This window comes from Falco peregrinus, chromosome 5, assembly GCF_023634155.1.
Source record: "Falco peregrinus isolate bFalPer1 chromosome 5, bFalPer1.pri, whole genome shotgun sequence".
NCBI lineage: Eukaryota > Metazoa > Chordata > Aves > Falconiformes > Falconidae > Falco > Falco peregrinus.
In genome coordinates this window covers 39,394,192-39,412,434 of record NC_073725.1, presented here as the reverse complement: position 1 = coordinate 39,412,434, position 18,243 = coordinate 39,394,192, and the positions used below count along the sequence as shown (strand labels likewise).

The 18,243-nt window shown below is 36.4% G+C and overlaps 1 protein-coding gene across 9 annotated transcripts in view; it reads left to right on the top strand.

Annotated features, from left to right (window-relative positions):
- The window catches only part of AKAP9 (A-kinase anchoring protein 9), a 120,806-nt gene that overhangs the window by 12,240 nt on the left and 90,323 nt on the right, over positions 1-18,243 (top strand). For all 9 annotated transcript variants that reach the window (XM_055803471.1, XM_055803470.1, XM_055803469.1 and 6 more), the window contains exon 2: positions 15,684-15,938. In XM_055803471.1, the coding sequence (XP_055659446.1) occupies positions 15,684-15,938 (255 nt within the window). The remainder of the gene's footprint in view (positions 1-15,683; positions 15,939-18,243) is intronic.

Below are 18,243 nucleotides of genomic sequence, written 5' to 3'. Positions count from 1 at the left end.
AATGCTTCTGTGATTTAAGTTTTCTTGCATTCGCTACATAAAGAAGTCTGGACAAAGCCTTTTCAGATACAGATTCTCACCATGCATTTCATTATATGTCTCAAGATTGCTGCATCTTTAAAGCCCTATACTCTAGAAATGGTAGGTTTTTTCAATTTAATTAGTTAGAAATTGCAGTGGACGATTTGCAGTGTGTTGTGGAAGAATGAACTATGTGAGCTGGCATGGAGTATTGATGAGGATCCCATGGGAAGCAGCAATTGCCTGACTATGTATCAGGATTTTTCTTGTAGAATTCTAATCAGTATTCATGATTTTTGAGAAACAGCCGATTACCCCCAACCCTTGCCCCCTAGAAGCTACACTGATGCTTGATAATACACCATAACCGAGGCTGCAGTCATCAATAAGACTCTGCTTATACTCACTAGGAAGTCGCAAGAGACTGGCAAAGATTGCTCTTTCAAGGAAACAGACTTGCCTAAATGAATTGTCAACATTAAGGTCCTTGGGGATCTGCACAACTGTTAATATGAGAGCGCCTTTATGTAACTAGGGCTGATTCCAATAGTACTTCTTGCTGAACGTCTGTTGGTATTAAGATTTTTGATACTGTTCAACATGATCTTACAAGAAAACTAAAGACTTGGTCTAGGTACAGTCATCATTTTGTGGTTACAACTGAACAAAAAATTGTGCTTAGAATTGTTATTTTTTTAATGGCTAAGACCACCTGCTTTGGGAGTAAGTCTTTCAGGGGCCTGTGTCATTCATTATTTACATTATTACCAGTGGAAAGAATGTGTAGTTATATGTAGACAGTTATATGTAAACTGAAGTGGGCGGCAAACACAGTAAAGAGTCTTAGAATTCAAAATGATCTTGACAAAGGATATGGTACAAAAGGACATGGAAGTAATGCTCAAGGCTTTCTTTGCCTCTTTAATGATAAGGGCTGTCCTTGGGCTTCCCAGTGCCTTGAATCTAATGATGGAAATGGAGTGAAGCATTATCCACAGTACAAAAGGTCAAGCTGGAGACCACTGAAACGAATTTGATGTACACAGATTTATGGGACTGAGTGCAATGTATCCAAGCATCCTGCAGAAGCTGGCTGCTATTGTTACAAGGCTATTTCCTTGCTCATCTTTGAAAGGTCATTGTGATTAGAAGATTCTAAATGAGCAGGGGGGAAAGCGAACATCAGACCCATCGTCAAGAAGGGCAAGAAGGAGGATCTGGGGAGCAATAGGAAGGTCAGCCTGGCTGTGGTGTCTGGGAAAATTATGGAGCAGTTCCTCCTGGAAGCCATGTTCAGTCACATGAAGGGCAAGAACATGATTGAAATTTACAAAGGGCAAATTAACTGTCCTCTATGATGAGCTGCGTGGCTCAGTAGATGAGGAGAGAATGGTGGATGTTGCTTACCTTGACTTCAGGAAGGCATTTGATGTGATATGTTACAGGAGTTACAGCTTATTTTCAGAGACACCTTGACAGTTTGGAGAAATGGGTTGGCAGAAAACTCATGAGATCATAACAGCATGAAAGAAGATGGTAGAAGAAAGTTCACACACTCTCCCAATGGCAGAAAGGAAGAATTTCAAGTTATCATTTCATTATAGGGATGTAAGAGTAGCCTGCAGGATCCTCCAGTGATTAAAACTGGTGATGCTGTGGTCTAACTTGAAGTCAGGAAGTGATGCTGCATTTCACAGTAGTGGGTCAGCACTGTGTGTTTTTGGGGCCCTCCTCCTCTTCCAGGGTACGTAGCTATAAACTGAAGAACAGACAGCTGAAGAACATCATAAAAAATTTGGTCTGGATGACCTCTTTGATGACTGGCCAGGGAGGTTGATAAAGAGATAACGAAAGCACAGAGGTTTTTTTTATGCAGTATTCTCCTTTCTTCAGCATAAGATCATCATTTATATTCCTGCACCACCCTGTCTTGTTTTCTATGTGCCTTCCAATTTACAGTGAAAGAGAAGGTAATTCTACAGATGGCAGTATCTCAGTTCAGTCTGGGCACAGATTAAGGCCAATCCTATGGGGAAAAAAATAGAAAGACTGTGCCATAATGCATGTGAACTCCACATTAGGGCAAAATTGATTCCTACCTGCAATCCCAATTTTGGAATATTTTTGTTTTTCATGAGTTCTTTAAGTTAAACTGTACTTTTCTAATGTGGTCAGCTTGGGTAGGTAATAATCTTGGGTTTTACCTGAAACGAGGTAAGAATAACTTGAGGTACATAATATAATTATCTGGTAGCATGATAGCTGTTGTTCCAGGTGATAATGGACTGAGTTGGTCAGATACCGATTATTCAGAAATTTAAGGGGAGCTGGAAGCCAACACGGCTATCTTTCACTTCTCTCCTGCTCCTCCCCATGTAATTTTTTCATTGCAGCATATATTGTGCAAGGGGAGGGGTTCTGTATTTATTTGCTGATGTTGTGAACCAGCTTTTAGATTCATTTACTCATTTTTAGCAAATATTCTGTTTTACTCTGTTTATTCCAAAGGATGTTCAGATGTTAACATTAAATATAAATTCTATTTTAACTCTGCAAAAATAGCTAGGTACCAATTTATTCTTTCCAAGCAACTTGGAATAAGGTATTTCTTTTCATTGGGAGAATCACATTCAAAAACTTGATTTCACAGTGCCAGAATAGGCACAACATAAAGCTAATTTAAGAAAATACAAATATGTAAGCATATATTTAGTAATTCAGTACTATACTACATCCTAAGGAGCTATGCAACTAAAGGATTATATAAAACCTTTTTTTTGATACAAAAGCATTTTTATAAAAGCATTTTTTTGATACAGTGCAGTAAGATGTTAAGCAATTAAGATAATTTCTGATAGTGCTGTGTTCTTTCCATGCTTTCCAAAATAAGTCTGGTTTTGGATATTGTATTCATCTACTGGGTGTGGGGAAGAACACCTTTTTAATTTGGGTTATAATGTCCATGTGGCTGTATCTGTGTGGGGAAAATGGTTTTCAAGTATCTTATTAGGAATTCAATGTACAGAATACTATAAAACTGGTGAAAGTAAATTTATTCCAATGTTTTTCCCCCAGTTGAAAACATAAAAATAGCAGTGTTCTGCTTAGTTATACATAAATGCATCTAAACCAGAATATAAGTGAGTCTGTTAATACTCATAATCAAATCTAGTGCAATTTGTATTTAGGTTCCTATTATTAGAAATATGAGAATCATTACCTTGCTTCTTAAAGCTTTATTTTCCATTTTTATAGTTTAATGTTAAAAGTTCATTCTTTCTAAAAATATAAAGTGTCTACCTGGACTTGTAAACATGTAAGACAATTAGTAAGTGGAAGAAAGTGTCTGTGTTGCATGCAAACGTGCAGATTGCCAGTAATTTGATTGACAAGCACTGTGTGGAGTTACTGGCAACTGTTGCTTTGCATACTTTTGTATTTTTACAGTTGGCTTCTAACTGGCAAGCACAGATGGCTATAGATTATGATTTTTTTTATGTTTCTGATTTAGAGAAAACTTATATATGGTATTTTAAATTTAATTGTCTAAATATCATGTGTTTATATGGTTTTTGATTTTAATTGTTAAGTTATAGTATAGGATTTTTGGAACCAGCTATTGTAATATTTTATTAATGATATGAAAGGTACCTATGATGAGCTTTGGAATAATTGGAAGATTTGTTCTCAAGTAACTTCTCGATAAGTAATCAATATTATTTTGTGATAATAGCAACATTTTGAAGTTTTTCCTGAAAAAATTTATCAGATTTGACACTTTCAGGCCTTTCTCTTGCTGATAATGAGGAGTGTTCCATCACAAAGTCAGAATTTGTTGTTTCAGTGGAACTTCATAAAGTATTTGGGACTGCTCTAACCCAGAGTTTAAAATGATTTTAGAGAAACCCTGTGAACTTCAGTTTGAAGGATCAAGGTTGTTCTGCCCACTCCATGAAGTTCAGTGTACTATATAACTTTGGGTTTTTTCTTCAGAATCCTAGCAAAAATGAGGACTAAACTCAGTTCTCTAGGATTTGATAACTTGCAATTATGTGTGGTTAGTAAGGAGAAAAATAGTAATTGAGGAGAAAAATTACTAAATGCTAGACATAAAAATAAATTTTTCTTTTACCAGAAGGAAACTTTGCTCTTTCCATCTATTATTACAGAAATTTAGATTGGAGTTTAGCCTTACATTGGGCTCAGGGAAAACGCAGACTCACTTTTTCACTGCCTTCTGGTCTTAGGAATGTTGTACTAAGATTATTTTTGGGGGAAGAAGGGCAGCATGCGAAGACAATTACTGAACAGGACGGAGGTTTATTATCTTCTTTGGTGCATGTAGTATTTAATGGCATGGTTTCATGTCTTTTTAGACTGTTGCTATTCTGGAAGACATTTCTTCTGAATTGAATAATTTTTAAGACCTAAATACAGTGGAATAAACATGCTTAATGCTTAACCTGTTACTGTATTGCAGTTGTTTTCTGAAAATAAATTGTTATCCTGAAAGAACTCCAAGGGATTAATTAAATGAGTCTCCACCTGCTGTTTTAACTATATATAGTTAAATAGCTGATACAATTATATGCTTTTTAACAGGTGCTAAACCAGTTGCTTTAAGAAGAAATAAAGTAACTATATAAGCAACACTTAGATTGTTAGTAATTTATTTTTTTTTAGTGCTACAGAAGGCAACATACTTACTTTCCCGTGTTGGATGACTCTGATGCTTTCCAAAAATTAAAGTTCTGAATAGATTAATGATTTAATGCCTATATTTAACCACTAAGTTGCTACTGTGCCATAAAACAAGTTTTCTTTGAAGCCCAGCTGAAGCTTGTTATCTGTAAATAGCTGTTACTTCTTTCTTTATTTCTTGATGTATGGTACTCATCTGCGTGCTTTGTTTAAATAACTCATTGTGAACAGTTCATGAAGTATGGTTCTGTAGGTAAAAATTAGTCAAATTGATCCTTGTTGTAATTCGCTTGACTGCATGGCTTTTTAGAAGTCAGCTGCAGTAAATATAAAGCCTAACACTGTCATTTTGTTGAATCAAACAATTTTGAAAGAAAATATGGATATAAAATTGAAAGCTAGTACATAATTTTAATGTAGACTGGGAACTTCCTTTTTTTTTGCCTTCTGTTCAGGAGGGCTATATCTGCCTTTTACTTCCAGAAGGTAACTTGTTTCACAAGGCTGATTTCATCAGGAGTTGAGTGGGGGAAAAAGTACTTATAGTGTTAACCAAATCTGTAATTGTACAACCTTACAAAAAATGTCGGTGCTGAAGCTTGCTAAAGAGTTCGTCTTCATGAAATACTGTAATAATTATGGCTTTCAGTCTAATGATTTTTCTGCAAGTGTATTTTGTAGGCATTAGTATGACCTGTCCCAGTGACTTTAAAGGTGTGATTGTTTTTACAAGTCCCAGGCCGCCTTTTTGTTTGGTTGGTTGGCTGGTTGGTTGGTTTGGGTTTGTTTGTTTTATGGTTATCTTCATGTTACTGAATTTATTGAACACAAGCATTGTCTTGGTTGCTGTGTATCCCGTAGGCCAGTAGAGGACACACAGCAGCCTAGTTTCCATTTGGTTGGTGTCATGTGTAGTTTACCTCATCTAGCCTACTACATGCCACCAGTGTCTTAATTTTATTAGTTATTCTTGAGGTCTAACTCAATATCTGACAACTTAGAATTTTGACAACTTTACATTAAGATGAGAGGTATCATCTTGTTATACATCTAAGACCATGATAGGTAAGGTTGTATCACCTTTTGAAGCTCATAAACATTATATACTTTTTTCTCTGTCATTATCTTTAGCATTTACTGTTTGGCTGCTGACATAATTTTTAATCTCTATTTAAATGACTGAGATAAAGTTGTCTGTTCACTTCCTAGAGTCTGTCTTTTGATTGTGTCAACAAAACCTACACATCCAGTTTCTTTGGTCAGTAGGAAAGTGATAGTAAAATCATATTGTAGTCTTTCACATACACTTCTAAAACAGCAGCCGTTTGAGTTAATAGAACCTTGTCTACATTTATATCTTGTTTAGTGTCCTGTGCTTTAGTGAACTTACTGTCCTTACATGGATGTCAGAGCTGAAGTTACCCATTGCCTTATGTGGATACCAAAACACCCTAGAAAATTTGGTACAGCTGGGGAGTAACTTACTAGCAACTAGTACATGTTACTAAATCAATGGAGTCAAGTGGATTTGCATGTAGACATAAGCGTGATGGTGTGTAGAAAATCGTTGCAATGTTATAGCCTAGTGACTGAATTTTATGACTGTCTTGAAGATGATGAGAACACTGGAAATTTGTTAGCACTTGGAGATAAATACTGATAATTTTGTTTCTAAAGGGCTGTAGATAAGTTCATACAGCCCAGTGAACAGTACTGTAACTATGTGGAAAGCAAGTAATGCTTTCAAAGTATTGAAATCTTAATATTAGGATTCATTTTCAAGAATGAATTCATGTACAAACCTGTCTGCTGCATGTGTATTTTCAAAACACTTTCTTGAGATGTGAGGAATGGCATTGCAAAGAAGTGAAGGTTTCTATTTCAAAAAGATGGTGAATAAAATCATACGACTCATTAAAAACTAGCAGTTTAGCAAAGTAAGTAGTAAATTTTATTTTCTTCATTCTTTTGTAAGGATAAAATGTGAGAAACATTTCTGTTTCCTTTTCTACATGTATTTGACCAAATTTTAGCTCTGGCCTGGAATTTACTGCCTTTGTCAAGCTAGATGATTTTAGAAAGGCCAAGGGAGGAGACATTCTTCCTTGCTGGGGGTTGAAAGATTTTCACATTCATTAATCCTTGTCCTCCTTCCCCACCTCCCCTTCAAAAATTGTTTCAGAAGGTTGTAGGACATTGAATACTGGGGGTTTTTTTTTAGCATAGCTGAAGAAAGTTTCAGGATCCAGTTTTTAATTACAGTTGGTGTTACACATAAACCCTAGTGGAACAGGAGTGCGTTTCTGTCAGCACATAATTCTTGCCTTCCCATTATTACCAAGCCTTTGAAACTCCAGGCAAAAGCAGAGGATGGACTGTGCCTTTTGAGACAGCATCCAGCTGGTGATCTCCCTCACGTAATGCAGGGTTAGAAGAGGTTCTGTTTTATGTCAGCACCCTTGGCCTTGGTGGACAGAGTCTTCCTAATGTTTCAGGCTTCACACATGGGTGATCTGTGCTTTTTTTACACTCTGTTGCCCTCTTTATTATTGCCATTGTCAGCTTGGCCCAGTCCACTTCTTTCCTCTTCACTTTGGGGAAATACAGTACCAGTGTGGGTCAGATGCTTTTTTTCACCCTGTATATCAGCAGAGGCAGTTATACTGCATTCACTGTGAGAAGAATAAAGTTAAAAAGTAGACAGAAGCAATATGTAAATCATGTATGTAGAAGTAAGTTAGTTAAGAGACCAGTTCAGTTGAGTAATTTTTTTAGCAGTTAGTTTGAGGCATTGCTTTTCCTGAAGCAGTCCAGCATTGAAATGTGCTTGTGGTGCTTGAGTCTGTCATTGTAACCTGCCTTGAGAGTATTTTCGTACCCTAACTTCTATTCCTTGTCCAGAAAATAACCCAGCTGTAATTAACTTAGCTGTTCCTAGGTCTGTTCCTATTTAAATTCTTAGGACATGGAAGAGCAGACCAGATCAGAACCACACTAATTCTGAGGCTTTCCAGCTCACAGTGCCATCTGGAGGGGTTCATTCAAGTTCACTGCCCTTGGTTATTAGCACTGCCAACAGTACTCTAACTTGATACAGACTGCTAAAAAGAATTGCCCAATGTGCTATTCCTCTCACTATCCTGCATTCTCTTTCACGGTAATTCAGCCTTAAATGTAAATTGTGGTGATCCCATTGGTTTTCTTCAGAGTACTGCAAAGGAATGGCTGTCTCTGAAGTTGAAAGACTCTCAAGCTTGTATTTAGGTAGCGACTATAGCACTTCTTCTTTGGAAGTTTTCATAGCCTTATTGGCATCCTCGAATTCTCATGAGCCACTTAAGTCTCTGTAAGGGGAGACGTTCTGAGGTTTTGCTCATGTTATTTGGGAAAATCTGAGTGCAACATAAGAATGAGTAGATTGGAAATACCTCATTCCTGGGTGATTATTTTCTTGTTCATCCAGCCTAATGTTTCCCATTTAGTAAATTCATCATCTGTTGAATGGAACAAATAAACTAAAGTTCTATTTGTCTCAACAAATAATCAGATTGAAACTTGCAAAGAACATTAATTATTTACAGGTTTTTTTACAGGATTTTTAGCTATGTGGCATAATATATTGAACATATTTCCAGGTTGCTTGCTCAGTGATGTTCTTTCTGAGGTTTTTATCTTTGGATTTGGGAAGAGTTGTGATACTCTTCTGTTTATTGATTAACAGAATTTTATATTAATTATATTATTTAAAATATATTTTAATAAAATAGAATCAACAGACTTCACTAGGAAAATGTCTGTTTATCTTCTGTATTTGATAATTTTCATCTTGCTCTCAGTTATTCTTTTCTTAGTACAGGCATCAGGAGCCTAAAAGATGCAGGGAGCACTGTAAATTTGCCTATACTTCAGGAATTATTGCTTTGACAACACAATCTTCAGTGCTTAGACCTTTTGAGAATATGGCAAAAAGTGAGAGTGCCACTTTCTTCTCTAATACAGTTACCAGTTAACCTGTTTGACACCTCTTTAGGGGGCAGACTGTCAAGCTTTGTAAAAACTTGGTGGCCCAACAACAAATGAGTTTTAAACAGCCTAGGTGAGGCTTTAGTGCCTAAACCTCAGTGTTACTGTCCCCCAGACTCCCTTATCCCTTTTAAGGGCCTCATATCTGCTGCCATGCAACATAAAAATGTTACTGTATATTGGAAAAAACAGATCCCAGGTAAAAGAGAGATTATAGCAGGTATTTTTCAGTTCTCTAGGGGAAAGTGGAATAGGTAACCTGAGACTTAAACCACAGCAGATCTCCAGCTTCTGAATGATGTCAAAATTTCAAATTCAGGTTGGTCTTTTTGGTTTGACCCTATTGGTTTGTGAGACACCCAAATCAATACTTTGTGGGATGTATCCATGCTTTATAGATGATCAAAGCAAATCCCACCACAGGCCCCTGCTTTTGTCCTTTGTGTGTCACTGAAAGACTTTGTAGCAATAGTTGCTTACCTGTGGTTAAGGGGAGTAGTGACCTATCATTAATAGGGCAGGTGAATCTTAAATTAATCCTTCACCCTTGAAGACATGTTATCAGTCTGTCATAGAGTGAAAGTGAAACCAAAATATTTAGACTCAGTAATCATTCAGAAATTATACCTTATTATCATTCAGTGATGAGGGTTAGGAGCATTATAACAGGAAAAGCCTGAGCTTTTCTGTCACAGGACTGTTTATGTTCTTGTGAGTTTCATGATGCTTCTGAGTGTAATCTTGCACTTGCAGCCGGAGTCTGTCTGATTCTGGGATTTATCATATTTATCATTTGTACAATACAGTTTGCCACAATGCAACTTAGAGCAGAATCTTTAGTGTTCACTCTATATGGAAAAAAATAACCCTTTCTCAGACAGATTTGTGGCCTTTCTGTTGGTGGTAAGTCTCAAGCAACACCTGACAAAGAATACTATTTCACTTTTGCCTACCTTCCATATGCTTAGTTGCAGATACTGCTCCTGTGGAGAGTTTCAGTCTGCTAGTTTGAAAGTTTAAAATATGCTTTCTACTGTTAAATGCAACATTTGTATTGAGCACTGAAGCTAGGAGTTGTTTGTCAGGCTCACTGAGCCTTTTTTCACTGTATTGTGAAACCAGATTTTAAAATAGCTGATGGTATTACTGCTATCAAATTCTGTTTTACAAAAGATGACTGTGTAGGGTCTTTTTGGTCATGCAATAAGTAGTTAATTGCAGAAGTGGTTTACCAACAATTGGATTCATATCTTAGTCATTTATTATGGTAGGCATTGAGAGTCATTTCAAAGAGATTTCACATGGTTTCTCTTCATTGCTGCCAGGGCATGCTGCTTGCTCACGGTTATCTTGCTATCCACCAAGAATCTCGGGTCCTCTTCAGCAGAGCTACACACCAGGCCAGTCAGTCCCCAGCTGTTACTGCTATGTGGGATAATCCCATCCCAGGTGCAGGATTTAAAGATGTTTATCTTTGTTAAATCTCGTGCATTTCTTCTTGGCTTAGTCTTCCAGCAGGTTGAGGTCTCTTTGTGCAGTGGTTCTTCCTTCTGGTATATTGCACTTTTCTCCAGTTTGAACTCGGTGCGTTCAATTTCATCATCCAGATTATCTATTAAGATACTGGATATTATAGGACTGCCATTTGGACTTTGATTCATTAACCACTGCTCTGAGCTAGAGACAAGAATATTCAGAAGTCCTTGTTGTCTTACATTGACTAAATGATCTAAAGATGACTGGGTCCAGCACATAACATTTCTCACTGGATACCAGACTGTGTGAGAACTTCTGACCAAGAAGAAGTAAAAAGCAAGTCCCTTAATGTGAGTGGGACACATTAGGCTGAAGTTTAAGCAGTATCTGGAACACCTTTTGAAATTATACTAGTTGAGAAATGCAAGACTGTGATGTAGGTCTCCATTCATGCTTTTACTGTGCAGTGTAGAAATGAAAAAGTAATTACTTGCCTGGAGCAGCTTCTCTGAGGTTTCTTTTTGTTGTCAGTCTGTAAGTTCATGACTCATCTTTCTATGCTGATGCTTTAAATACAAGCTTAAAAAAAAAAAAAGAAATAGAGATTTTGTACTTGAAGAGGAACTGTGAGAATTGAACAGATCCTGCTCTTTCTGTAAGAGGTGCCTATGCAGCACTAAATATGAGATGTAAGCATCTGAAGTTAGTAATTTAAAATTTGAGACTAAGAATATCTGTGTACAGGTACAGGAAGTATAATGATACAAGAATACTTGTATGGGATGTGCTACTTAAACTTTTTGTCTTAGCACTTAGAAGTTGATTTTGAAACAATAAGAACAGCAAATATAACAGCCTTCTTCAGAGGCACTGAAAATTTCAGTTCCTGTTAGCTGTAGTAGCTCTGAAAATTAAACTATCCAGTTATAATACATTGTCTGAGAATATTAAGGAATAACAATCTATTATAAGGCAGCATCCAGTTTTAAATGGTTTAAAGGTGTTCCTGTTTTTAAAATTCTCTTGTGCATGTGAAATTAAAATATATCTATCCATGCTTTATAAATGTAACTTAGTTTTTGTGGATTTTTTCAGTATTTTCTTGTGCTGATGCATGGGCAGTGATGAAATGTTGCAGCTTTTATTCCGATATTTTATATATACCTTTTTCTAAATGCTTAAGAAGAGATTAAGTTTTGCATTCTGTTGGAGCCAAATTTTATTTTAACATGCATTTCTACTCTAGAAATAGTTCAGTCAGACCGTATTTGAAATTAATTGATGTCAGCATATCCCAGCAATCTCGATTGCTGGCACAATCACCAAGGGTCAGAATGTGCTGAAGACAGCTGAATAAATAAATAATGCCACTGTTGTAATTATAGTGGTACATTAACTACGATGTTTGACATTTTTTACACAAGTAATCTGCACCATGCTGCAAGTTAGTTCCCTTCTGTCTCAAGAGTGTTTATTTAGTACCTAATAGCAGTTGATTCTCCTCTGCTCTTCTGACTTTCTGCCAGTTGGATACCAGCATTTAAAAGCTAAGCTAATGTTGTGCCAGGTGTCTTAATTTTGCTGCAGTGTGTGATGTGGGATTTGGGCTAGTATGTTGTTTTGGGATTCATTAGTAGAAAGAAGTTTTAATTAGAACTAAATAAATAATTGTATTGTGTAAATACCTAAGTTCTTCTATTCAGTTGTTATTTTACTGTGGGAAATTATTTTGAAAACTATACGCATTACTTACCTGCATGCTACTTTATTGTAGTCCTGTGACTTTCGGTAAGTGTTTTTCTGTTTATAAGAGGCAACATGTTTTGTGCATCCACAGAATTTAGTGCTAACATCCAGTCACTTCCCATTTTTTTCAAACTAATGGAAAGCTGAGCAGGTGTTGTAAATAGTACTTCTGGAAATCTGAAAATAAACATGTAATTCTTCCTGCACAATTTTATTGTAGTTTCTTACACGTTAAAAGGAAACAAACATAGTTTCATTCTCAGAGTTTAGCTTAAAACTTCCATATATTTATTATAATTAAGATTTTAATTGTACACTGGGTAATCGACGGAAATAATTCGGACAGTAAACATGTACTCCATATTGTAATTTTTTAATATTGCTATAAAGTGGACATGTCTATTTCCAAAAGGATGGCTTTTTTGCCTAGAAGCAGGATTTCAAAAACCTATGAAGTGGAAATTGCACCTTGTTAGTTATTTTAGATGCAAAAGTTGAGAATCAAGGATAAGAGCCAAAATCAGCTGTTACTCAGTACTGGAAAACACTGATGGAATTTTTAACAGGATTCGGTACTGCTTGCAGAATCCAGGGTCTTACCAGCACCATGGGAAAAGCTGGAGGCAATGGGCTGGCAGACAGGTGGAGTGAAAGAAGACTTGCTGTAGGTCTGTTTTCAGGTGTACTAAAGCCTGTGGTAGAGTTGCATCATGGCAGACTCTGTTCCTGATGCTTTCCCAGGGTAAGGTGCTCGTTCTCTGTCGCTCCTTGGAGACGAATCAATGCAGAGAGCCTGTGCTGGGTGTCCTTCAGCTTCTCGTTTTGGATACTTCCTCCTCTATAAGTAACTCATGTTTTTACATCTTTTATTCTTGCTTGCAACTTTTGTAACTCAACAGAATTGACACTGATTTGTTTCAAAACTGCAGATTCAGAACTGATAGAAGCAGTGTAAGCTCTCCACGGGCTTAGTTTTGGCATTATCAAGCTGATGTGCCTGGAAGACAGGGTAAAGGAGCCTTTAGTTGTATCAGCTTGTATTAGTTTCACATTTTGTTCGCACTGGAAAAAAATATTTTTCTGTATTTTTCTAGAAATACAAAATCTGTAAGTATTTGGCAGCTTTAATGCTACAAAATTTGTTTTCCTTTAGTTCCCATGACTGCTGGTGGACTTTTTTGTGCTTGTCATTGAAATGTAGATAGATCCTCAACTCTAGTTCCTGAGTCCCATTTTCTGAAGGAATTCAGTATCTGAGACTCCCCTGTCTTGATATGAACACCAGAGTGTATTTGGCCAGCAGTAGCTTTTGTTATCTGCTTCTCTCATTTCTAGTTTTTAAAATTTGATTAAAAATGTGAATTGGAAGCTATGTTGCATTGGTAGCTGGACAGTTCGGTGTTATACATGTGAATGCGCAGAGTAAAAATTGCTATGATTCATGCATGCATCTGTCACTAATAGTGTAGTTATTTCCAAAATACTAGACACTCATACAGAAATTGTCAGTTGAGAATTTGTGTAATACAGAAATGTAAATTGTATTTGCATGTGTGTTTAGCTTTCATACGTGCCCATCTTCTTCATCAATGCTTAAACAGAAAAAAGTAAATTCTGCTTGTAGCTGCCATGGTAGAGTTTAATCTGTTAATTCTGAAGAAGTGGAAGTCAACAACTTGATTTTGAAAGGAGAGAAATCTGGCAGGCCCAGATGCCTCAGCTAAAATATGCAAATACTTGAGGAGAGACACAGAGTAATTCACTTGTCCTTGAGCTACACATCTAATTTTGTAGACAAATAAAGACTGTAAAGCTGCTTTTAAAAAGCCAACTTAACTTTCCATTACAGAAGGTTTCAATCAAGTTGGGGAAGAGAGTTCTTGACCATTTGCACTACATGTCTTTCATTATTTAAAAAGAAAAAGTGAAAAAAAGCAAAATCTCTCAATAGTTACACTTGAAGTCAGGTTGTCCGCTTTATGTCATTGTGGCATTTGGACATATTCCACTTGACTTTTGGATACACTGAAATTATTTTGTTGAGGTAAATACACAGTTTTAGGAGAACATAGTGATGTAAGGAGACAACTGGAGTCTTCATCCCCTCCCCATTTTTGAGATTTATTTTTTTTTTCCTTAAACTTTGAAGTCAGGAGGAGACATCTTTTTTTTTTTTTCTTCTCCCCCCTCCCCCCGGTTCAGAATTTGTGGATTTTTGGTGAAATAATAATTTTAAAATAGAAGAAGAACCATGAAGTTAAACTTATTAGAGATGTAGTAGGGAGGAAGTAAGTATTAAATACGTAGGTGAGCATATCTGGCTCAGCAGATCTTCAGGTCCTCCTTCTGTAAACAGAGCAGGAGCCATATGCCAAGCTGTCAGTTCTCCTAAGAACGGAGAGGAGGCTGAAGAAACCCATGAAGAAATACAGATAAAGGGACAAAAGCATAAACTAGCTAGAAGTCAGAACCGATCTGTCAGTGTTGCATTTATTTAAATTGGGGCTTCTCAGCTATCTTGGGGCCAGATGAGAACTAGAGAGCAGTTCAAGTGACGGCTTGAGCTGTAACTGAACGGTGACTGGGAAAGGGGATCCGTCCTGCTTGATTTGGGTGTTCCTGCAGAAGTTGGATGGAAGCCCGGCTGTCTCGATGGGTGAATATTGTGAACAAATGTGCTATCTTTTCTATAACTTTTTCTAAAATTGCAGCAGATTTATAAAAAAATACACTATATTTGGGTATTAGTTGATGTAAAAAGTATTCAAAGCTTTAGTGCCTTTATTTGCATGCTAAATATTTACTTTGGAGCTACATTTGTAAAACATATTTTAGCACTTTATTAAGTTTGGATTCTTCAATTGGAAAATAAATATTTTTGTTTCCAGATTTTATTGGTAGGATCTGTTTAAATTTGAATTTTAGTTGGTTAAACCTGCCATGCTGTTTTTTGTATTTGAACAGAAATACTGTTCCTGTTAAGAAAAAAAAAATATTTTAAATGGATTTTCTTGTGTAAACCACTATAAAGTGATTAAAAGTGATAAGCTCTTCAAAAGGCAGTGTCTTACAGTATTTGAATAGCTTACATACTAATTGGTTTTTCAACTGTGTGCCTGGCTCACCTGTGACTTTTTGTTCATCAGCATGTTTTGCTACAAGGTGGTGTATCTTAGAATTTGCTCACTGTTTGGTCTTAGACTGTTCCTTTGTTACAGATTTTGCTGTTCCTTTAGAGTGTTTTCAGTAACTTGATCTGCTTTTTGATATCTAACAAACTTAAAAAAAACACTTTATATGATAACTTGCTGGAAGAAAGGTTTGCTTTTCTGTCTGGTATAAAAGTAATTTCTGTAAATTAATTTTGAGGGATTTGTTACTCTATAATTGAAAAATGAGATCAGAGGCTATTTTATTGCGTTTGTCCTTTATAATGACATTTGTACCTTTACTTTAAGTATTTTGATTTCTAGGTATCAGTCTGTACAACAGTAACTTGATCATACGGAACTGAAAAGGAATTCATTATTAGATTGTTGTTTTACATTTAAGATTATTTTTTAAAGCAAACTATGGAAATGGGAAATGTATGTAAATGGAAAAATAATCTGAGTCTTGAAGCTTTATGTAGAATAGCTAGTAAGCCATTATAGAGCATGTCATTAGTAATAAAGAGGAAAACTTTCACCTTTAACAAGATTTTTGTCTTTGTACAGCTTGCCCAATTTAGGCAGCGAAAGGCACAAACTGATGGTCAGAATGGATCAAAGAAGCAGAAAAAGAAGAAGAAAACAGCAAACATCAAAGGTGAAGAATCAGTACAAGATGGGACTGATACTGATCAATCTCGAGGTGATGAAACATCCACGTGCAGCAGCCGAAGGGGAGCAGCTGCTACTGCTGACTTTGCTGTTATCAGGACTTTGCATAGTGGAGAAATTATCAAACACAGCCAGGCTTACACCATTGAGGTAAGTTCGTCTCATGCTGTAAACAGTTGATTTTGAGGGGAGCAAAATGGTCCATTAATTTTCAGAGTGGAGATTTTAGATATTTCTGTCTGTCCTTAATATGTCCAGAGAAGGCACTTTCTACCTGCCTGCTGTGCGTGTGCTGTAATTTATGGAAAGTTTGTTGGTACTGCTGTGCTCCCTAAATTGGCAAAAATTGGTTTTGTTTTATCACTTCATTTTATGCATTTTGTTTTATTAAAAATTTACAAATTGCAGTGAATTTCTGACCACTGTAGCTATGGCTACAGCAAAATGCGGAACTAGTATCCATAATGTAATTTGAGTCTTTCTGGTTAATGAGGAAGAGGAATGAATTTAGAAAACATTACTTAGAACTGGATGACTTAAGAGACTGATAAACAGATAGTCTACTTGTACTACTTAATGAAATATAATCCTGATTGCTAGTGGCTGAAAGTACATGCTCTGGGAAGGTTGTAAGATGCCCGGTGTGATACACACTGGCAGTGCAGTTCAGTTCTGGGTGGACATGTATTCATGTAACGTAATATGTGGTTCTAGATATGAGGGACAGAGATGCTGATGTTATTTACAGAATAGCTCATTCCATTCGTGAAAGCAGTGCCTCTAAGGACATGAGTGGCATTCTGAACAACGAGCTCAATGCAGATTCCTAGCTCTGTGCATGTGAATGCAGTCTTTTCTGAGAGATGTAATACAGATGAATGCTCTGCATTTTGACTTGCCAGTCCTGTGCTAGGATAGACCCATTTTAAACTATTTTGGCTCCATTCTCTCATTTCCAGCAGCTGAGAAGTAATAGAGAAATTATGCATTTGTGTTTTTTTAAAAAATAGAAGTCATTCTGCCCCTCCGCCAGGGAGATTAAATCATACATGCAAATAAAAACATGTAAAGGTCCATTTATTTCACAATTTTCAGCCTACAGTATGTCAGTACACTAGCTATTTTGAACTTTATAGATGCATGCCTTTAATATGTAGCTTTTCATACTTAGAAAGATCATGTTAGGGCTTCACAACTGTTTGTAGTAACTCACTAAAACTGTCTGTTCAACTCGGAGCTTTTCCTGGAGGAGGTAATAAATTTTTCAAAGAGTATTTAATACCACAGTGACTGTTCTCATAGGTGAAGATGAGACTTATTGCCTTCTAGGAAAAGAGAGAAGTGTACTTTATGAAATGCAGTAGATTAGCTACAGCTAAAGACAGAGGACTGCTAGGGCAGAGAGCTATTCAGAGGGAATCACTTAAACTGTTGTTTTAAGAATATTATAGTCTACATAAATATGATAACTGTATGAAGAAACTTAAATACATTTTAAGGTACATCATGATTGCATGTTACAGATGGACATTGCTGATGTGCTTACTCTCAGTCGGAATAAGTATCTCTATTACAATTGGAAAAACAGGGTGTAAAGTACAGAATCATAGAATAATTTAGGTGCTCTGAGGTCATCTAGGCCGAACCTGTGCTCAAAGTAGGTCTGATTAGATTGGTTGGTACTAGCAGCCTTTGTTGGCCTTTGAATTCTAACAGTGCAAAACAGATGATTTTAAAAATGGAAAAAATATCTGTGCTGCAGTTGCTACAGATTGTACAGATAGATACATTCTTAAGGTTGGGTATGATTTTTCTGAGGTCTGTCTTATTCCCAGAAGCATTCAACTTATGTTTAAATAAATAAACATAGAGATGCAGAGGGGTTTTTTGCTTGTTGGGTTTTCTTCTTTAGTTGTTTTTTTTTAAATGTAGTTTTAAAGAATAAGCATGGTAACCAGTGTTTATTTGTAATTTGACTCTCCTGAATTACTCATGTCTTAGTGATTTCTAAAACTGTTCACTTCCACTAAAATAACACTGCTCCCAACTGAGAGAGCAATTTCCTTTGTTACATGTTGTTTGTGGCTTGCTTATTCATGACAAATAAGTATATGATACTTTGGAGTTGGAAGGTGATTGCTGAAGTCTCTATCTGTGCATTATGAATGAAAGAGGAAAAATTCTGAAACAGTGAATCTCACAACTTGCTGTTTTTAGTCTTGTAAGTGCCATGATTTGGACAGAGAGCCTGTATTACAGTAATTGGATTAGAACTTGCTTAGCTGAAATGGCAGCCAATGTAATAGACAGTTTCAGACTAATCTCTGCGATGGAGAATTACAGACAGCTTCTTCGAGCTGTTTGCTTTTTTCACCCAACGTTAAATCTTTGTAGGCTGCTGTGTCAGGAGAGTAAGGCAAGATTACTGGAAGCATCATGAAGGATTGTTTTCTAG